This window comes from Populus nigra, chromosome 5, assembly GCF_951802175.1.
Source record: "Populus nigra chromosome 5, ddPopNigr1.1, whole genome shotgun sequence".
Taxonomy (NCBI): Eukaryota; Viridiplantae; Streptophyta; class Magnoliopsida; order Malpighiales; family Salicaceae; genus Populus; species Populus nigra.
In genome coordinates, this window is record NC_084856.1 from 2,084,415 (window position 1) to 2,107,041 (window position 22,627).

The window sequence follows — 22,627 nt, forward strand, 5'->3', positions numbered from 1 at the left end:
TAATCAAAGATAAGCTACTTATGTTGGTATTATAAAATCAATAAATAATTTATTTCTCACGACTAAGTTTTAGGTATAAATCACCAACTTTGAGTGTGTAAAATAAATACAAGTGATTAGAATAGAGAAACAGGGAGAATAAGGAAGCATGTTTTATTTTATTACCTTTTATCAGGCATATTTTGTGAAGCTTTTACTATTTACATGAATATTTAAGGCTTTATTTTATTTCATTTTTATATTTTTTATTGTTTTCATCATCAAACTTTATTTAACAATTGTTTAGATCATCTTTGAACTAACTAAGTTGATTAAATCATGATAAAAAAAAATCTTAAATCGTTTAATTTTAAACTTGAGTTATACAATGAATTAGATTGAGAAATTTAGTTTTTAATTTCATTTTTATTTTTCTTATTATTTATCAAGTTGTTTTTAAATTAGTCAAGTCAACTAAGTTATATTAAAGCAATTTTCATATGATTTCATTTTAAATTTAGGCGGGGAAAAAAGTTTGTGACAAGATTTTTTTTTATTAATTTTATTCTTGTACTTTTTTTAAACTAGGTTATCTTCAAACCAATTAAATTTATTAAATCATGTTTAGACAATTTCTACAAACTATGAAAAAAAATTATTAAATAATGTTTAGACAATTTCTACAAACTATGAAAAAAAGATTTAGACTATTTTTTTATTATTATCTAATGATATTTAAATGCATCAAGAAATATTTTTGTATGAACATATAACTGGTCATACCACAACAATTTTATAATCGTATACAAACTATGAAGAAAATTTTGTGAATATATTAATAGATAGACAAATTAAGGATAAAGAAATTAAATTACTGGCTAGACTGCTGATAATATTTTTATATTTTTTATTTTTTAATTTATATGTTAGAGCCACCATTCAAAAAAAAATATTTCTCCTTGTTAATTAATATAGACAATGCATCCTGTAAAAAAAAAAAAAAGAGGGAAATTTAACCTGATCTAGATTGATTGTATCACATCCTTTACTGTCACACACACACACACACACACAAACTTTTATGTTATTCTCAAGAAAACAATTACTTACGTGTTGTCACTCAGTGGAAAGTTTTTTTTATGTGATGAGCTAGCCCAATCAATGATACCGACATAGTAATGTGTAGGGGTAGATCAGGAACTCTGGGAGACACAACAAGGGTATGTTAGGAAGTAAAAGTTTCCGTGTCCGGGTATATATTTACAGCTGTGTCTCGAGTGGTGACGTGGCGCGTTGTTTTGCTCGGATATTGGCAAACACGGGGCAAGTAAATACAATAACTCTATTTCTGTGCGGTAATTTTTTTTTCCTGATAGTTTGTTTTTCTTTTTTTTTGCGAACAAACCATTCATAATCCAGCTGCAGATGTGATAGAATCATGAAACCAGCCAGTTTGGTGACGAGGTTGAGTTTTACATCATTTTTAAGCTTCGGTTGTGTTTGGAATCATAATATAAAGTGAATTTTAAATTATTTTTTATTTAAAAATATATTAAAATAATATTTTTTTTAATTTTTTATACTAACCTATCACGATAAAAATATACTAAAAAATTAATTTAAAACTTTTTAAAATAAAAAATAATTTTTTAAAAACAAATATAATCAAACCGCACTCCAAACAATATTAGAGTATCACGAACAATCAATTTAAAATATAATTATGAATTTCAGCCTAGCCAAGGACATCAACTTGAAAACTAGCAGATTTGTTTTTCGAGAGAGGTCGAGCATACAAAAAATTAACTTAGAATTGATCTAATAACTAGAAGAATCAACCCATGACTTAACTAATCTTGTTTAAATTTTGATTAAAAAATCCCAAAACTACATTAATTTCACTTGAAAAATTAAAATAACATCATTCTGATTGATTCGAGTCAATCGAGTCATTCTATAACCTGGAAATGGCTGGATTTTTGTTAACATGGCTCGGAAGGCTAGAAGCAAACATCAAAATTCTTTTTCTTTCAGTTCAGGTGTCTGTGATGCTTAATTTTTCAATTTATGATCAACCAATAAGCTAATCGCTAACCCTTTTTGATCGGGGACAAGATGGGCTGCCTAGAGTTTAGCAATCAAGTTTGTTGGCAAAATTTGACTATTAAATAACAAGGTTAATCAATTAAATAAATGCCATTCTTTAAATATTATTCATGCACGTTGATATTTTTATTACTCATGTCCGTCCCGTGTTTTATTTATAACAACAATGGCAGTGTCTGCTGGCAACTATACCACTACATGTCTCAACGTTCGATGAATTCAAAACTCGGGACCTCCCCAGTCCCTTCACATGGGACAGCAATGGGGTTGGAGGGAGCTCGAGACCAAAATTACTTGGTACCCCACCATACCAGAATATAAAGCACAGCTACAAATAGTAAAAACTAAATACGGTTTAAAATAGATTGACGAGGCACCGAGTTGACCCGTCAAGTTTTTTCAAATTTTATAAGCATGGCATAAGTACATAAGTGACTTTTCCTGGGCCATATACTCTGTGGTCCAATTAATTTCGAGATCAAAGAAGAACTGGCTAGTTATTCATTAAGGTATTGCGTTAGAAGTGTAATTATGAATGTTTTTTAAAATATTTTTTATTTAAAAATTATTTTTAAAATCAGCATATTATAATAATTTAAAAATATTAAAAATACATTATTTAAAAAAAACAAATTTTGTCAGACAAACTTTTAAAAAGCACTCCCAGTAAATTTTTGCGTCTAGAACTCGAGGGACATCAACTTATAATGATCGACAGCTTTCGCATGGCTGGCTCCTATCGGGTCTCGAAATAAATCCAAGTACCCAGCAATCATCATGTGAAAAGCTTACAAATAATTCTACTGTTATTTTCATGTACAACATTGTGCATCTCCAGTGTTTTTCGGAATGTGATTGATGAGCGTTTATAAAAAAATTTATTTTATTTTATTTTTTAATATACTACTATTAAAAATAATTTTTTTATTTAGGAATGTGATTGATGAGCGTTTTAAAATTTTTATTTTTATTTTATTTTTTTAATATATTGATATTAAAAATGATTTTTTAAAAAAATATTATTTATAAATATTAAAAAAATAATAGATATTTTACTGTTACTTTCTTGATGTGATCGAGACATCGACAAGATCTTTGATCATTTAACTTAAAGCATCCAATTATGAATAGCTTTACTCTGTTATCTACATCTCATTTTTCAACAATTAATTATTGGAAGACAATTAATCATTAAGGGATATGAACTTGCAAGTTACAATTATGGCCCACAAAATGATGGCATTCTTTATTATTATTATTATTATTTTTTGGAAAATCTACATTATAAAAAAGACACCAGGAATAAAGACCAGAATTCTTTTTTTTTTTTAATGGGTGTTTTCCCATGCTACTGCGATAAGCAGGGATTTTTTTAATTTTTTGCCTTCTGTCTTTTTATTCCCACCATTGCATGCATGGTGGGCTTTTCTCTTTAGAAGCTCAAGTGAGATGCAAGGTGTTCCATCACTGTAAAATGGAAAAAAAAAAAAAAAACTTCCATCTTTGTTTTTTATATTTATTTATTATATTTTTAAAAATTATAGTTTATATTTTAAATTTTATTTTACTGAAAAACAATAATTTACATTATAAATAATTTTTTAATTTAGTTTATTTTATATTTACTAAACTATAATTTTTTTAAAAATAAAATGAATAAATATAATAACAACTAAATTATAGAATAATCAAGATAATTTTTTTCAATAAAAAATGTTACACTAACTTCTATGTCATATAGTAATATTGGTTGCTTTTAAAATAATTTTTGTTTGGTAACATATTAAAATAATATTTTTTATTAAATTTTAAATTTTATTTTTAACTTAATACATCAAAATAATTTAAAATTTTAAAAAAAATTTAAATAAAAAAAATATTAAAAAAAAAAAACTGTCAAGAGACCAAGACAAGCAAGCTAGTCAACTTGGTCTGACAAGCTCTTCAACTTGGTCTGACAACCGCAGCATAGAAAATAGAAAGTCCGTTGAATCACTTGTGAGCAGTACCAATTAGTCCAACCTTTTACATGTTGTGAACATTGTAGCTTGAACAGAAATCCCAAGTCTCTACAGTGGATAAGTTTTGATACCTGTTCTCTCCGCAGAGAAAGACCCATCATCTCTTCTAACTCTGTTTTTTACTCGCTTATCCAACTGAGACTAGATTCCGAATCAATGAATTACTTGGTTGATCTATCCATGTAGCCACGTCGGGTTTCACAGGTATATATGGTGACAAAAATACAAAAGGGTGGTTCGATTATTTAGAAAAATGGCATGATTTGCTTTCTTCTTTACGAGTGAAAGCTCGGAATATCCATGATATTATAAAGAAAAAGAAGTGCTATAATATTGTGATGTATTTCTCGATCTGCCGACTGATGAATCTTATAAAGTAGATTTAGTTCAAGGAGGACCAACTTTTTGGGTAAATCTGAGGGGCATCTTTAGCAATAATAGCACGAAAGAAATCAAGATCAAAAGCATGAAAAGAAGGCTACTTGTTCATCTGCTTTTTGGTTTCCCTCCTTTTCCTTCGGATCGATGACTCATCGCTGCTTTAACTCGAGTGACTACCACCTCATTCCTTTCAGCCTCTGGTTCCTGGTAGAGTTCTTCAAAGCTCACCTTTTGAGTGGGTATGGACACTGGAGGTTTTCTCAGGGAATCTGTGACTTAAAAGCTCTTGGATGCTTAAATTTCTTGGCTGTTCTCTTTAATAATATTGCCCGCCTTGTCACAGGATACTTCAAGGGCTGGTATTCACTTCACTGTGTAGTAGACTTGAAGGACTGACCACTGAGGGCTCAAACATCTAACAATCCCTAAACTCAAGGGTTGGAAATTTGGAACAGGCAATTTTGTTAATTGATGTTTTTTTTATTATTATTTTATAATTTAATATGAGTTGATATCAAGAATAAAAAATATTGAAAAAAAATATTTTAATACACTTTAAAATGAAAAATATTTTTTTCAAAAGCTTCATAATATTGAGTGTTTTTCTCTTAGTTTAGAAATCATTTTCGTTACAAGAATCTTTATGATTATTTAAAATTACATAAAATATAAGCATTTTAAAGAATATACAAACAGACATATATAATATTAATTATTTATTAAATATTTGCTGAAATATGTATTTTAAGAAAAACTTTTCAATCAAATTTTTTTCACTGAATGCTGAGAAAAAAATTATAGAAATATTCCAAAAAAAATCTCAATATTTTAATAGGATCAAACTTGAATAAAATAAATATAAAATTACAGGTGCTATATATTTTTGTTTCTATATTACCAACTATAATTTTAAATACTATTTTTCAATCTATATTTATTTTCAATGTATAATAATTCATTCACGCATTAATCAACCGCGTGTTACCCAAAAAAACCATCATCCATGTATAATTGGATAAGAAAACTAAAAAAAAATTAATCTTAATTGTTTTGTTTTTCTTATTTAATCAATTTAAAACCAATGATTAAATTTAAAATATGGTCTGTTATATTTCAAAAACAACATGAGAAAAAACCAAATCTCAAGTTTTTATATATATATAGTTGTGGGTCCTATAGGCCACCCCATCGGCCCATGTTATAAAGAGCCCAATAATTCTAGGCTATTGGACTCATAATGGGCTATAAATCCCAGATTCCCACTTAACTCTTATCCGGCTCGACACGTTGAGCCCATTAAAACCCAGCAAGAACAGTGCCTCGACTCATCGACTGAACTCTCTCTCAAGTTTCTGGCTCCTAACTTGTCCATAAAGAAAACACCCTTGTAAACACTCCAGCAAGACCAGACATCATCGCATCAAATCGAAGAGAAGAGAGTGAAAACATAAAACAACAACAACAATGTTTAGGAATCAATACGACACCGACGTTACCACATGGAGTCCAGCTGGTCGATTATTTCAGGTAGAGTACGCGATGGAGGCAGTGAAGCAAGGCTCGGCGGCGATTGGACTCCGATCCAAGTCTCACGTGGTTCTCGCATGCGTTAACAAAGCTAACTCTGAACTCTCTTCTCACCAGAAGAAGATTTTTAAAGTCGATGACCATATCGGTGTCGCCATCGCTGGACTCACCGCCGACGGCCGTGTTTTGTCTCGGTATATGCGAACTGAATGTATAAATTACAGTTTCAATTACGAGTCTCCGCTTCCTGTTGGTCGCCTTGTCGTTCAGCTCGCTGATAAGGCTCAGGTTTGTTTACTTAATCTCAGAAGCCCTAACTTTTTTGTAGCTTTTGTTTGATTTGTTAGATCGTGGGGTTTAGGGATTTGGTTGTGTGTTTAATTTGAGTGAGTGATTGTTGATTTAAGAACCTGAAGTTGGGAAAAAATTGGGGTTTTTTGAATTCTAAATTCTGGGTATATTGTAACTAAAAAGAAAGTTTTTTTCCAGTGCATTTAAGCTGGTAGAGATTGCGAAAGGGAAGAAAGGGCAATGGTTATTAATCTCTGTGCAAGCTACTTTCTTTAGCACCACAGAAAGGTTAATGTGCCTCTGTGTTGCTAAATAATTGGTTGGCAATTGGCGTTTTCTCTGAAATGAGCTCTCATTGATCGCTGTTTTGTAGCTTTTTAAAGAACGTCAACTTATCCATGACAAATTGAGCTTCAATCTTTGAGAAGTTCCTAGTCTAGGGCTTAAGAGTGACATATATTGCTAGATTTCAACATGAGTTCAAGTCTAGTCGCATTTATTTTTTCTTGAGGCTTTTATCTTCGCCTCGATGAATGTTAATAGGGGCTCCCTGGTTTGTGATTTTTGGGTATTGTTTGTAATCACATACTCTAATCACAATAGTCTCAAGTATTTTAATATCATATGCTTTTTGAGTATTAAAGTCCTCCAATGTTGAACCATTTTGTAATAGTGGATATGATTACAATCTACCAGCAACTGAAGCTGGCATCTCATTATGAGAGTTTTACAAAATCAAAGAGATGCTATTCTTAAGTTAAACCTGAATGATTTTTATTGTTGAAGTATCAACAAATTTAAAGCTCATCCCCAATATGCGTTATGTATGAGTAGCCTTAGCAACTTGTTCCTACTTAAGGGTTACATAACTAAGCTTTGATGACTTGGATTTTCCTCTAGCTATGGTAAGCTGATGTTTCATAAGTTATATGTACAACCTAAGGGACACCTTCTCCACCATTCTCCACGTGTCAACACACAACACAAATTTATGCCTTAATTTACCCAAATATTTTTTTTTTAACGTTCAAATCTTGGAATTTGGATTGAGTATCAACTTGTGAAACCACCCCCCCTCCCCCCCTCAAAAAAAAAAAAAAAAATTGAAGGAGATTTTCTTTGCTCACCAAGCGAAATGAGCTTGGAGAAGTCAATACCAATGAAACCATCCTTGTAGAAGGTCATCCTCAATAAACACACGCATATCAGTATCATATTCATAAATAAAAAAATGATGGTACCATAGTAGGAAGTGTTTTACTTGATTGTTTTGGAGTTAAATTTAATTTTAGTTCTATATCTGCCCATTAGATCAACAGGTGAATCTTTACTTATGTAAGGAATGGATGATTGTTTGATCTTTCACTGAATGCATCATGGTCATATCAAGTGTATTGTAGCTTCACTATGCAATCTAAGTATAATCCGGGTTGCTATATTCTCTTTCCAGTGTTTGATCATAAAGTAATGTATCAATATTTCCATGCTATTCTACCAGTGCTCTACTCATCTGTAGTTGTTATACATATCTGAGTGGCAGGTCTGTACCCAACGTTCTTGGAAACGACCTTATGGTGTTGGTCTGCTGGTAGGTGGCACTGATGAATCTGGAGCTCACCTCTATTACAATTGTCCCAGTGGGAACTACTTTGAATACCAGGCCTTTGCAATAGGATCCCGTTCACAAGCTGCAAAGACATACCTGGAACGCAGATTTGAGAATTTTTCGGACTCTTCAAGGGATGATTTGATCAAGGATGCTCTCATTGCAGTCAGAGAAACCCTACAAGGAGAAACACTCAAGAGTTCTATCTGCACTGTTGCTGTGTTAGGAGTTGATGAGGCATTCCATATACTGGATCAGGAAACCGTCCAAAAGTTGATTGATGCATTTGAGATTGTGGTTGAGACAGAGGCTGCTGCCGCCGAACCAGATGCTGCCGCCGAACCGGATGCTGCCGCTGAGGGGGGCGCTACTGGTGATGAGGGTGCTGCTGCTGCTGCTGATGAAGGTGCGGCTCCAATGGAAATATGATGCAAGAAACAAGCTGCTTCTCTGCCCTAGTCTTTAGATGATGTTTTCTAGCTTGTGCTTTCCGAATTTATTCAAAAATGAAAGACGCCATGGAAAACATTTTTTTGTTGGATTTCCTTTTCTATGGAATTTACTTTGCTTCACTTGTGCAAACATATTTTATGCTAGCCTTTGGCGAGCTTATCCGTGATTTATGATCTCAAACTCAGTGTCCCTTTTTTTCCCCGTACCTGTTATGAAATTTGTTTCCATGTATTAATGTTATCTAGTGAGAATTCACTTTGAAGTGACTATTTCCCACACCACACACTTCATAATATTTTATTTCCAAATTGAATCAATTTGAAAAAAGCTACCCAATCACGTTGAATAGAGCAGGCCATTGATGGATCCTCTTGAAGTTGAGGCAAGGGAGCTGGCGGCTAGTCACGAATAATTTTGGGAAGACTGGGATTATTATAGCCTCTCTCTGGCCCAGTTTATGTGGATAATTTTTGGGCTTTGTCCCTTTTAGGTTGAAAGCATTTTCAGAGCTGCTTTTGGTAACCAGAAAGGGCCCTTTCTGTTCTTTCATCTGCCTCTTCTCTTTTTTATCCTTTTCCGATTCTCATCTTACCCCACATTATGAGGCCGGATTAATATTTTACTTGATCAAAAACAAATATTGATCCTTCAGACTTCAAGGCTTTGTTGTCATTCTTTAATTAAATGCCCCTCCAATTTCACAGCCTCAACACAGACAGAGAGAGGCTGTGCCGTTATGCATATTTGCCTAGGCAAGCTAAGCTTTATGGATTACTCAAAAATACCCGTTATAAAGCGACATTATGAATCTCAATACGTATTCTATTGCAATTGGATTTTTTGGCGTGAAGTGATAAGAAAGTGCACGTACTCAGCTCAAAGTGCACGTACTCAGCTCAAAGCCAGGTCCTTGTCATTGTCCATGCTGTCTTTGTTAAATACATGCAGCAGAAATAAAGAGGATAAGAAAGCCAGTTAGACCCAGGTTTCTCAGAACGAACTCTATTGAATCTAGAGACAACAACGCTTATGTTGGTGTGCTGTCCGTGGAGAAATGGTTTGTCTTGGGTTCATAAAATTAGCCCAAAGTGCAACAGCAGCTGCCTGTCCCTTTAGAGGGTGAAAAATTACAGTGCTTGACAAGAGAGAGGGGGGAATCAATCCTATAATAGGTGTGACATCAATTGCGGTTATCAGGAAGAGGGAGGCCCTTGATCTGCATCTGCTTATACATCCACTGCCAATTCTCTGGGGTTACCTCACCCCCAAGTGCACGGATGACAGAGCCACCACTACAGGCACCGGCTTTGCAGCATTCCTCCAAAGATAGTCCTTTGATCAGTCCATATAAAAACCCACCTGCAAAGAGATCTCCTGCTCCAGTGGCATCAGTAGCCTTTGCTTCCCCGATAGCTGGAACTCGGACGATCTGACATGTTGAGAAATTTTAATACAATGCCGGTAGTAATAGACTTGAAAGGAAAAATGCAAATAACATGGTGCGGTGTAGAACGGGTGGAGATGGAAGCTGAGAGCAGCATCCACAACATTTTTAGCTAATGCTCCCCTTGATACAGCAGCAAGTCTAATATTTTTAAGGTCCATAAAGGCAGAGCCTAACAATTTAAGAGAAGGTCACAGCTGCAAATTTTTGAGCGAATGGGAAAACTTCTTCCCAGAGCTAACCTTTTGGCGAGCAGAAAAGGCCTCAAGTCAACGAGGCAATACTAACCTCTTTTCCATGCCTTGCCATGCAACCATTAGCACCTAAAGTCACAACAGCCCACTTGCAATGTTTGGCCAAGAATTCCACAGCAGCCTCAGGGTCAGAAGTTTGTTCACCCCTACAGCCATTTTAAGAGAATCAGCAACCAAAGAAAGGTTTAGGACAGATTCCAGAATACAAATGCAAAACTCTACAACTAAGTAACTTCAGCATATCAAGCGAAGAACATAACCAACTGATGGTTACCTCAACAACTCCATTGCTTCATCCTCGTTAGCAAAGCAGAGGTCTATGTCCCCAGACTCCAGTAACTGTTGAAGAGATGATCTAAAGTTTCGAACCATCTGGCCAGAAGCACACAAGTTAATAGGCCCACACCATAATATTACATTATAATTCACTGAAATTCATATCAACTACGAAACAACATTTGTTGCCCGGAAATAAAAGCTGTTTTAATACACATTGTTAATGACCACTTCATTGATTATTTTGGATACTAAAATTATTTTGAAACCAAAACGAACCATTCCATTGATTGGAGCTAAACGATTGTGCATAAATTTGTAGAGATTATACCTCAAAACTGGCTAAATCCAATGAGACAAGAAGACCCTCTTGCTTTGCAATCCGAATAGCTGCTTGAATAACATCCAAATTGAATATTGCATATCTCAGCACCAACCACTGTAATAAAGATATATTAGCAACTTAGTCTCCAGTCAAGTAAGTTTCAATATCTTTCAAGAGCAACCAATTGAAACAACAGATCAAGTGTGCAGGTACGAGTTTATCTTAAATATGAGACAGCAGTTTTATGCAAAAACATTTCTTCAAACAACTTGTTTAAATATTTCATATTTGGAGTTCAGTTTTAGTCCAACTCCTATATAGAATTGTGGAAAACTGAACCGTCATGAAAACCTAAAAATGACAGGTAAAAAATAAAAACAAGAAAACCAAAGTGATGGGTGGAATTGATCAACGAACTAAAAGTGAGATGCCTAACCTTGGAGCCTTTAAAATCCTCCTTGGTCAATTCATCCGCCTGAAAAGGAAACAAAATATACAAATGGTTAGAAAAAGCCTCATCTAGATAAAAAGGCCTAGTCAACCCTCCAAATTGACAACCACCCAAAACTTGAACCAAAAAAGAATTGCAAAAGACGTAAAAGAATAATGCACCTGAATTTTGACAGCACTTGAGAGACAGGGTCGCATTGTACGATTGGCTAATTCATCAACCATGCAAATGCACTGCCAGAAAATAGTTACAAACAAGATTTAGATTTTAGCTTTCAGGAATTGAATCACACTGGTAAAACATAAAATAAAATAAAAAATACCAATAGTTATTTTGGTTTTACAAGAAAAAAATCAAGATCACCTGAGCTGTGTGTCCCTGCTTCATCCTCAATCTCGAAAGATTCACTCTACTAAAGCTCATATTACTCACAAATAACTTGCCTTGCTCATCATCCCCACATGCCCCAATAATCCCACAAGAGACTCCAAAGCCTGCACTCAGTCCTCTAATGGTATTTGCTACGCTGCCGCCAGCCATGGTCTTCATAGGAGATAATTCATCAGGCGAAGCAAGCTTATGTGCTTTCACCGCTTCTAGTATATGGTCAAGCTCTTCAATTGCAACCTACACAATCCAAAACACAAATACTAAATCCCCATTAATCACCCAACTAACAACATCACCATCCTTTTTTTACCAATATTGCTAACACAAGGAAAAGACTAATGCGAGCTGGTTAATGTACTGACAAGGAGTCTTACTTCAAGTAAGGAGAAACTGCTAGCAAAAATACTCAATGAGAAAATTGATCTAAACCCCCTGAATGTGTCTAGTAGTAACATAGATTAAATTGAAAAAACAAAGACAGAATCTGACACACAAAAAACATCAAAATCCAAAAGGCCATGGACACAAATCAAGAAAAGATGCAATCTTTTTTATAAAAAGTACAGAATTGTACATGAAACAAGCTAGACAAGACAAAATTAAGGCCAATAAAACAATGAGAATCCAAAATCAAGTTAAAACGTTAGGAGATTGAAGAAAGAGAGAGTACAGGCATAGAGCCACCACGGTCACCAGAGATTTGGTCAAGCAAAGACCAATCAACAGGTGCCACGTGGTCGACAAGAGCTGCTGGCTGGAGACCAAGTATGAGAGGATGAGAAGAGACAGCAGCAGCAGCAATCTCGTCATTCCTAGGCAAGGCTTCAGCTCCCATCTTGGCGAGGTTTTTCTGATTAGCAGTAATCACCCCCATAGCCTGCCTTTGCCCTCTCACCTCAGCATCTTCACTCTCTATTTATACACTCCTAGAATTAGATTTGCTTCAGTACTCCAATTACACTGGGAAACCCTCTTTTTTAAGGATATAGCATTTGGTCCCTGTAACATAGAGTTTTCTTAGTGTAGACCCTCTACTCTTTTTTATTATCCTTTCCTCCATCTAATTCTCATACACATTACTATTAGTTTCAACACCTGGCATTTCGTATTTAGTATTATAACTAAGATGTTTTTTAAAATAGTGTTTTTGCTAGAAATTCATCGAGATAAATTTTTTCTAGATTTTTTTATTTTTAACATCAACACACTAAAACCATTATAAAACACTAAAGAAATATTAATTCGATATTTTTGTAAGTTAAAAGAATATTTGAAAAGCATCCAAAAACAAAGGGCACAAACACCCCCTTTAACACACTTCATATGCTAGACAAATGTTCATTTTTTTGACATGCCAAGAATTAGTAGTTAATTGTACAAAAGGACCATATTAAAAAACATTCTTTAAATAGAGTACATTGAGAAAATATTAAGAGCACAGGGATCAATATGATTATAAGTTAGTATCGGGGGCTCAATTAGTAACCTCATGAAAATATTGGTGTTAATGGAGGATCAATTAGGGCTGTGTCTGTGGAAGGGTGCGGTGGGTGGGTAGGTGGGTGGGACCGGGGTGAGGATGCCGATCGCCGAGTAACAATATTCCGGGATAATTGTGGCCCTTGTCCTCCTACAAGCACAATATATTAATATTAGTATTCTTAAAAATGAATAAAGGACTCAATATCTGAGGCTCATGGAATTATTTGGATTTAAAATAGGTTCGAGCATATATGCATGATAGAGAGATATAAAATTAAGATTTTTCAAGTCTTAAAAATTATAATTTTAGTTTTTTTAAATAATTAGCATGTTTAATCCGAATAGTCTATGCTTTAAAAATAAGTTACATAATTGTTTAAATATGGCTAAAATAACCTAAGTTAATCAAAACCAAATCAAATTAAAATCCCATAAAGAAACTTGAAAGTAACTAGAAAGACGAAGAAATTTTTTAACTAGTAACTTTTTAGCCCAATTTAGACATTTTCACCTAATTAATTATAATGAGTTGATGAATTATACAGCCATGTATGTACAAGGTGGTGGTGGAATTTCATCTCGATTTAATAATTTAATAAAAATTCATGTTTATTTTTGTTAAAAAATTTATTTGATGCGCCTAATTTTTTTTTTTTTAAAAAAAACTTGAACTTATTCAAGCACATGCCACGTTAAAAATTGTACCATGTGAAAAATAACACTTATTTCATGCCTCAATTTAAGCATGTGTTTCTGGTAAAAACGAGCAACTAACACCAAACAGTAAATCTCACCCTGAAAAAGAGAAATTCTGTCTGTGAGTACGAGTGTGATTGATTTTAAAAACGTTTTTTTTTTTAAATAAAGTTTTTATATTTTTTTTTTAAATTAATATTTTTTAGTATTTTTAAATTAATATATTAATATCAAAATTAATTTTATAAAAATAAAAAATATATTATTTTAATATATTTTAAAATAAAATTACATTTTAAAAAATAACCCCATCACGTTTTGAAATATCATGAACTACTACACAGTTTCTTTCTATTTGGAATTGTCACCGGGAAATAAAAGGAATTTACAATGATTTCAGACTTTTATTTTCGTAATAACATTTTTTAATTCCGCTAGCTCTTGTAATATATAATTACTGATCGTATACTACAAAAATCTATAACTAAAAAAACAGTCATTGGCCAATCATATGGGAAAAATATCTCATTTATTTCATCCAATAAAAGTATGGAGCATGATCGTGTCTGTAACAATTCAATACTTCGCCCCTGGTGAGTAGAAGAGCTTCATTGATCTTCAGGAGTAGTGCGAAGCTAGGTTATTTCTGCATTATCGTTGTGGCTTAAACTTTAAAAAAAAATTAAATGTAAAAAAATAACACGTAGATATTCAAAAGCTTTTCAGCATTATCGTATAATAATGTGACCTAACTCTTTGCTTATATTACGTGTTTTAAATTAAATTATGTGAGAATTAATTTAACATGATCTTGCTAACCAAGTTGATTTATAAAAAAAAAATAAAAAGAAAAAAATTGTAATATGTTTATCTGAATCAATTCCTCAAACTTAAAACTTGTATGAATTCTACCTTGCTAAATTAAATTTTTAATCTTATTACACAACAAGAAAAAATAAAATACAATTCATAATTAACTTACAATCAAATAATAAAATTCTACCTTGCTAGAACCTAACGTGTTTTTCATTTCACAGAAAGGGCCCTGTTTGTTTTTTTTTCACAACAAAAGGTGCGGTGAAATGTTGTTTTGAAAAAAATACTATCGCGTCACAGTAGTAGGCTAGAGATAATCTGACAAGGCCAGGCACGAGTCGCTGACAATTCTGCGTGGCAGAAATTCTGTCGGATCAGTCACTTTAAAATAAATTTGCCAGGGAGCCCAAAAGCAAAGAGCCGAGCATCACACGCTTTTTTTTGTGTTTTGAAAAAATAATAATTTTTGTAATATTTTTAAATTATTTTAATTTATTAATATTAAAAATATTATTTTAATATATTTTTAAAAACCAACAAGCTAAAATACACTGCCCTCAAAATAAATTTTTAAAAAACACAAAACAATCTGAATTTCTGGCACTTTATTTTGTTCACGCATGCTACTGCTCGTTGTTTTTTTCCCCACCTTTTCTTTTTGCTCACAGAAGCTCGTAGATGATAGATATCAAAGGTATCCCATGGATAAGGAACTAAAGTGGTGGCTCTACGTTATAGGCTGTGTTAATTTTTAATAAAATAAATAAAAATATTTAGATGACAATAAAGTCAATATTGGTAAATTTAACTAATATATTATGTAAATTATGAGATGAAAATAATATTATAAAAAAATTGAAAAAACACACAAAATTCAAGGTCCAATAATCTAATATAAAATTATATAAAAAAACTCATCAGATTAAAAAAAAAGATACATCAAAGAAAAAGACTCGAGTCAAGTCGGGTTAGCTTTACAGACCCATCAAATACGATATGAGATCGAGATCTAAAAATAATTTTTTAAAAAAATACCTAGAAAAAAAACCAAAGTTAAACCAAAAAATATGATAAAAACAATGAGGCATCACGTGTTAACTTGACCACCCAGCACCCAGGATAACCCACACAAATGAAAGTGGAAAAAACTAAAACGCTCAAGGGTCAATAATTTAATAGCAAGGAATAAAATAAAATAAAAATAATAATTTAAAAAAACCCGAGTCAACCTAGGTTAATTCGACTAACTTGCAACTCAATTTATGAGATAAAGATAGCCCAAAAATATAAAATCACGAGGCTCAAGACTCAATGAGTTAATGTCAAAGAAATTAAAAAATTCAAAACCAAATTCAAAACGAAAACGAACTTGAGAATAAAACTGAATTTTTAAAGGTTTAACATGAATATTAAGACTTATGAGAGATAAAAGAAGGGAGGGAGGAAAAAACTCCATAGCCGCCGAACTATAGCCATCCTAACTACATGTGCCACTCCAACAACATTGCCTTCACCTTAAGTGGTGGATGAGACGACGATCGACAATTTTTACTATCATAATACTTTCCATGCGCCTCTAGAATGGCGCACGAGACGTTGAAGCGCAAACAAATGTATAATACTTGTCATACTTTTTATTTATTTATTAATATTTCAATAATAAAAATTACTAAACATATCCCAATAGCATATGAATATTATAGAAAACTATGCTATAAATACCAAAACATCCTCCCAAGTCAGCCGTAGTTCTTTTTTCAGTCAAAAGTTAAACATGTCATTTTATTGCATAAAAAATATATTACATATATAAAAAAAACCCTCCTTGCAATATCAATTTTTTTTAGTCTTCAAAGGTAATAACATCATTTTACCATATAAATAAATAAATAAATAAAACACACAAAAAACCTGTACGAAAAGGTTTTTTTTTTTTAGCTTTTAAGAACAATGAAGTATTTTCACCATGTTTAAAAAATAAAAAACTAAATTGTCCCCGATCACTATTCCTCGTTAGATGGATGCTCCCCTACACGCCTCACCCTATGGCTAAGGTCTATAATGGTGACTGATGAAAGCTTAAAATCCTATATAATCAGTCACCCACTAGCACAATCAGAAAGCTGCAACCACTACGATATTGTTTACAATAGGAAAATAAAAGTAACATGGCCTCCATGATTTGCAATGAATGGCCAATACGTAAACAGGGAGGAATAAAGGGGGTGTCGGTATAAAAAATCCTGAGCATCCTTTTTGCTGCGATGAATCACAAGGCCAGACCTTGGAAGACTTCAATTTTACCACTGTGCACCCCTTCAATGGCGCAGAAACATAACGAAGGAAAAACAGCACTAAAAATGAAATAAAGGGAGAAGGAGCATGTCAAGGAAAGACTAGAGAGGAAAAACCCAACGAGGGATCACGAACAAATCAGGCTGGAGATTCTGGATTGGTACATGATTAGATGGACGACCTCTTTTGTCTTTCTCAACTTGAAGACGGCTTAAATCACGGAGAATTGCATCTTTGGCCTTTTCCAGATCCGATTAGCATAAAAAACAATTGCTTGAACTATTCTAATCACGTCTGTTGTTGAAATAATTGCATCTCTAAACTTGCTAAGAAATTTTTTTATTTTGGGTATAAATCGAGATTAAAACCCAAATTAAGTTAAACGAGATAATATTATTCCAATTAAATCATAGTATAAAAATCAATACAAATTCTCTTGAGGATCATTAATAGTTGAATCCTCCTTGGAAAGTGGATGTTAGCGAGTCAATTAGTAGCAGCATTTGTTTCCTTGTAAATGTGCTGCACTATAATTACTCAATCTCTACTTAGAGCTTCTCGAGCTCTGTTAACCAAGATAAAAATAGCATCAACTTTCACGTATTGCTTCAAAATCAGACACGCTACTCTTAAAAAATCAAATTTCAAAATAATCTTGGGAAAACATAAAGATAAAGCTAACTCTAACCCTATAATCACTGCCCATAACTTTGCACAAATTGAAGTACAAATCCCTTTGTTAATAGCAAAATCTTTAATAACCCATAGAATCCCTAATTAATCCTCCAGCAGCTGCTTAAACCTGATTGTTCTTATTACATCCATCTACATTTAATTTCATCCAATCGAGTATTTCCATCCCACAACATTTATCTTCTTAAAAATCAAAGCATTAAGCTTCTCATAGAATCCAGCTCCCATTATATTTCTGGTCAAACTCCAAATAGCCATTAAAGGATGGCCCACCACGTCTGGGGTCTCCCTCAATATGCGGCAATTCCCTAAACTTGCTTAGAGTTGGCATATGGGTTTGGGCACATGGGTTAGCTTCCAGTAGGGTGAAGTAGCCAATGCTTTACCTTCACAAGTTGCCAAATCAACTGCTGAAACATTAGAACAACGTTTGATAGACCATTGCATAGCAAAATGAAAAATGCAAGTTCGAAAACTGTGTGAAGCGCTCAACAAGAAACAGTGAAAACCGTTTATCACGAATTCAAGAGAGAACAAACACAAAAGGTTGAAAGACTACCAATGACAGGGCAAATGATAATAACGTCACTTGATCCAACAACATACCCCGGCCCAGCTCAGAATGTGTCCTGAATTTGTGCCGTCCCTGAACCCTCGGCCGCCCCATATAAAAGGCTCCTCAACCCTCCTCGTTAAGCATTTCGAAAATCAAATCAAAACCCCATCTCCTGGTCTATTCCCCGCACTTCACATCAACGGATAACGCATCACTTCACACATCAAAGCATACAAATGGGCCAGTGGCGCACCATTTTTAATCAAGGTCCAAAGATATCAAAAAATATTTTTCATAATGTCATTGACGAAGAAAACTGAATGAATAAGGAGGAAAATAATGCACTAACCCATCTAGTTAAGAAATGATTGGCGAAGTTAGTGTAACTTGCATCCTACTCCCCAGCTGAATGACATTTTCGACTCATACTTGCTTCCGTGCCAAAAGAAACGGCCGAGCAACCACACCACCCAACGGCAGAGTGATAGGTTATCTTTTGCACTAGCTGAAGCACCACTCATTCACAGCAGAAGCATTGCCTCTCTTCCACACACATCGCATGGATCGTATAGCTTTGCGATCCTGTTGTTGATTCAACGTTATAACATTTTATTCTGGAGAATATCTGGACCATTGCTTCAACTTTCTATATTTCTTCTTTGGTTACAAGTTCCCAGAACAGTCTCCAGAATATGACATGCAGACACGAGTTTTGCCAACATGAACTTACTAGTTATTTCAACCCCCAAAATGATTTGACATCACAATGATCAACAAAATCATATTGAAATCGAATATCTTAGGTACAAGGAACAGGAAACATCATGGTACATGCTGCTTTATGGCATTAGTTTCTCCCATGGAAGAAAAGAGAGCCTGAACAACCACATGAAAAGCAGAGCTAGAAGCTAAAATGGAAACAAAATTCTACCCTAACATGTCTTGTATTATTAGGAAAGAAAGTGATCCCTTCTTCACGTATTTGCAATAACAAAAAATAATCCTTGAAAGACAAGCCCCAAGATTTGAATTCTACAAAACAATAACTCAAGAAAATGCTCATTTTGCCTTAGGTTCTTTATCTGGTAGGACATTTTTTGGAAGAATAAGTTCAGGGGGGAGTTCACGTACAACACCCAGCATAGAGTCATACTCCTCATCCTTCTTCGCAAACTTCTTGCGAAGAACCTTCTCAAACTCGATCTCATCAAAAGGCTTTGCATTCTCAGCTGCATGAACCTGTGCAAGGTTCGAGTAATTGGTGGCTGACTGAGCAATAAAGGCTATCTCTTCATCAGTTAGCTTCCTCAAAAACTTTGCAGGATTGCCTCCCCATACCTGCATACATTACAAACAACTGAAGCTGGTGTTTCTGCATGTTTTTAGCATGTATTACAAAGATTCACATAAGCAGTATGAGCAAAGGCATTTCTGCACACTTACCTAAACTGTACCATAACATTCAATACTTTTGAGATTAAGCCAAATTTGGAAATTTATTCTTCTCATTTACATATCCAATTGTTAAAAAGCTTCAAGTGTATTATAAGAACAGGCAATCTCTACAAATATAGATGGAAATATCCTTGATGCATCTTATTGCAAATGAACAACCACCAATTAAAAAACCCAGAAAAAAAGTACCTTTGTATTCTTAAAGAGAGAGAGAGAGAGTTAGCCAACATACCTCTCCAGTAGGGATCCTTGTGTTCTGTCTCACAAGGGCTCCAGCAGCAACCATGGCATGTTTCTCAACAACAACACCATCAAGAAGTGTTGCTCCCATGCCAACAAAAGCCTCATCCTCAACAGTACATCCATGCAAAACAGCACTGTGACCTGCCCAGTTCAAATTTTAATGGATAGAACAGATTTTGAAAGCATCGCACATATGACCACCTAATTGGTAAAAATCAACACATGACCTTCACCATAATGCTCACCTACAGTAACATTGTCCCCTATGATAGTTGGTAGCACCTTCCCACTTAGATTAGATTTTGCCACATGCACAAGGGAGTTGTCTTGTATATTAGTTCCAGATCCAACGCTGATGCTGTTCACATCACCTATCCCCCCCCCCCCCAAAAAAAAAAAAAAAAAAAAACAGTTCAAGATTATTTGCAAAATCCAAAAAGAAGGACAATCTCCAAAGATTTTTAGTTCTTAGTCCTAAAATTACATGCACTCGAGCATATTCAAGGGGAAACTCTATATTAAAAGCATCAAACATACTGCAGCAAGTTGTATAAAATCTTACCTCTCAAAACACATCCATACCAAATGGATGATCCTCTTCCAACTAGAACATCCCCAATGACAGAGGCACCAGGCGCCACAAATGCATCCTTATCAACAACAGGAGCCTTGTCAAATATGTTCATTAGAGTTCGATGCCTGGACACTAAAACAGACGACATAATTAATGTATGGCTGAATACAAGCTAGAACAGCATAACCCAAATTATATTCCATAATGTTTACAATACGAAGCATAATGGAAAGCAGTAAAAGAATAGCAAAATTAAACAGGCCTGTGAAAAGCATTATTATCATGCCCAACCACATCTACTGGTTTAGTTGACACACATATAAGGAGCTGATGAAAAGAAGTGAGAGATGGACTGAGAAACATGTAGTTAATAGACACAAATAGACTTGATGGCAGATGATACTGAGCATGAGAACTAAAATGCCTAAACCAATCTTGAACACATGGTATATTCATGAGGGTGGTCTGTGTGCATCAAAGAGCTATCTTCCAAACTTGAGCACCCCCATTGTACTTCATAGAATTTCATAAAACAATCCAATTCATAGCAAGCTCCTACTCACAATTCCCTGGGTATACTATAAAATTTCCATTATAGTTCAAACACGTGCAACTTAAAATTATAAGCATTGGTTTGGAGTAGTGATTTCATCCAAGCAATAAGAGCAAAGAAGAGGTGGATGGAAAATCATAGTAATTGCTAAACTAAGAACATTTTTTAGCCATAATGTATAAGGATTCACGCTGTAAACCGTAATTAGTTCAAGACAGAGACTTGATTCAGTTATAATATTAGAAAATTAGAAATTCCTAATTTGATAAGGAAAGCTCTCGAAACCCTATCAATTAAAACTCCTATCATCTCATGAGACAAGCATCTTCAACAATCACAATCTCAAATTCTATTGCTCCACTACAAGAAAGCTAAAATACCATCATCAATAATAAGTCCACCCAAGGCTAAAATCATGGTTCAATCATGGGGAACAAATATTATTATCTGAAAATTCATCATCAATTCTACCAAATGTTCACATTCACAATGATTAATCCAACACATAAATAATTTCGCCAAGCATACCTAATTAGCGAACTAACTCCGATTACATAATTATCTACGCTAATTCACAAACAGAAAACACGCAGATAAATTCGCATTACAAATGCGAGCTGTGATAATTAATGCTATGATCTAATTATGGAAAATGAAGCTATAAAGAGATTTAATTAGGATCTAGGGTTTAAAGAAATGATAAGCTTACTTACGTTGTTCTTGGAAGTAATAGTTGCCTTGGAGGCGGCATCCGAGACGATCAAGAGCTTGGCCGGTCTCGCGAACCCAGAATCCGACGGCGTATATAGCTCTGCCTAGGGTCCCCATCTCCAACTCCTTTGATCAACTGGTGTTTTCTTTGACTGCGAGAGTAAAGAGAAATTTAGCTCAGTGTGGTCAGTGGGGGATTTGAAGAAATGATACTGTGAGGGTAGGGTGGAATATCCCAGAGAATTGGAGGGCAACATTGGGTTTTTAACCATGGTCGAATTACCAAAGGGTCCCTGGCATCGTGGAACAGTTTTGCTCTCTAAAATCCAACATTGGAAGATGTAAAATATTATTTATATTATTTTTTGATACGTTATTTTATATTATTAATTAACTTTAATTAAAAGAGAAGATCTGACTAATAAAATTTGAAACCATAATTATTTAAATATTAAGATATGAAAATCTTAAAATCATATAAAAACCCATTTAAATAAAAAATTTAATTTATTAAATATCGTTGTATAAACTATATTATTTTTAACATTAATTACTCTTGAGAAAATAAAAATAAATTTGCGCAGTTCCTTTTCAAATGTAAAACAAACGAGTGTAAGATCTAACAAGTTTCATGGATCAAAACCATTTTGGTGAATGTCCAGCACAGTACTTTCTCCTTTTAAAAGTCATCTCTAATGGTTGAATTCTGGCTTGCTGCGAAGAATTCTGGAGCATGCATGTTCGGAAATTATTTAAATCTGACACAGCTCTTAATCGAGATTACGTACAAATAACTATTGGCAAAATTTTATTTAAAATTAATTATTTATATATATATATATATATTTAAATCATTATTTTAAAGTGTTGATGTTAAAAGTTAATTTTAAAAAATAAAAAAAATATTATTTTAATATATTTTAAGTGAAAAACACTTTAATTATATTTTTTAAAACTTGAATTATATATTAAAATTTGGATATTGACTCTCCTAAATTGTGATGACATGTAATGTTAATATTAGTCAACTCCAAATTTTTTTCCTATCC

The 22,627-nt window shown here is 33.7% G+C and overlaps 3 protein-coding genes across 3 annotated transcripts; 1 reads left to right on the plus strand and 2 right to left on the minus strand.

The window, feature by feature from the left end:
* The first annotated feature begins 5,803 nt into the window (after positions 1 to 5,803).
* LOC133694708 (proteasome subunit alpha type-1-A-like) lies at positions 5,804 to 8,544 on the plus strand. Its single transcript, XM_062116374.1, has 2 exons — positions 5,804 to 6,302; positions 7,846 to 8,544. Exons 1-2 carry the CDS (start codon positions 5,952 to 5,954, stop codon positions 8,338 to 8,340), a joined length of 846 nt encoding a protein of 281 aa, XP_061972358.1. The 5' UTR covers positions 5,804 to 5,951; the 3' UTR covers positions 8,341 to 8,544.
* A 708-nt stretch (positions 8,545 to 9,252) lies between these two features.
* LOC133693112 (uncharacterized) lies at positions 9,253 to 12,450 on the minus strand. The gene is made up of 8 exons (XM_062114234.1): positions 12,175 to 12,450; positions 11,478 to 11,741; positions 11,276 to 11,347; positions 11,100 to 11,138; positions 10,670 to 10,777; positions 10,337 to 10,434; positions 10,097 to 10,208; positions 9,253 to 9,793 (listed from the first exon to the last, which is right to left on the minus strand). Exons 1-8 carry the CDS (start codon positions 12,376 to 12,378, stop codon positions 9,545 to 9,547), a joined length of 1,146 nt encoding a protein of 381 aa, XP_061970218.1. The 5' UTR covers positions 12,379 to 12,450; the 3' UTR covers positions 9,253 to 9,544.
* A 6,346-nt stretch (positions 12,451 to 18,796) lies between these two features.
* Positions 18,797 to 21,788, minus strand: LOC133693233 (gamma carbonic anhydrase 1, mitochondrial). The gene is made up of 5 exons (XM_062114411.1): positions 21,581 to 21,788; positions 20,303 to 20,446; positions 19,986 to 20,111; positions 19,730 to 19,881; positions 18,797 to 19,380 (listed from the first exon to the last, which is right to left on the minus strand). Exons 1-5 carry the CDS (start codon positions 21,693 to 21,695, stop codon positions 19,102 to 19,104), a joined length of 816 nt encoding a protein of 271 aa, XP_061970395.1. The 5' UTR covers positions 21,696 to 21,788; the 3' UTR covers positions 18,797 to 19,101.
* Positions 21,789 to 22,627: the final 839 nt, after the last annotated feature.

Coding starts and splice junctions, on each gene's coding strand:
- LOC133694708 (XM_062116374.1), top strand. CDS start 5,952: ATGTTTAGGAATCAATACGACACCGACGTTACCACATGGAGTCCAGCT. Junction 6,303..7,845: donor AGCTCGCTGATAAGGCTCAG/GTTTGTTTACTT, acceptor TCTGAGTGGCAG/GTCTGTACCCAACGTTCTTG.
- LOC133693233 (XM_062114411.1), bottom strand. CDS start 21,695: ATGGGGACCCTAGGCAGAGCTATATACGCCGTCGGATTCTGGGTTCGC. Junction 19,882..19,985: donor AGGGGACAATGTTACTGTAG/GTGAGCATTATG, acceptor TGAACTGGGCAG/GTCACAGTGCTGTTTTGCAT. Junction 19,381..19,729: donor CAAGGATCCCTACTGGAGAG/GTATGTTGGCTA, acceptor TAATGTATGCAG/GTATGGGGAGGCAATCCTGC.
- LOC133693112 (XM_062114234.1), bottom strand. CDS start 12,378: ATGGGGGTGATTACTGCTAATCAGAAAAACCTCGCCAAGATGGGAGCT. Junction 11,348..11,477: donor AGCAGGGACACACAGCTCAG/GTGATCTTGATT, acceptor ATTTTCTGGCAG/TGCATTTGCATGGTTGATGA. Junction 10,778..11,099: donor AGGATTTTAAAGGCTCCAAG/GTTAGGCATCTC, acceptor TCTTTATTACAG/TGGTTGGTGCTGAGATATGC.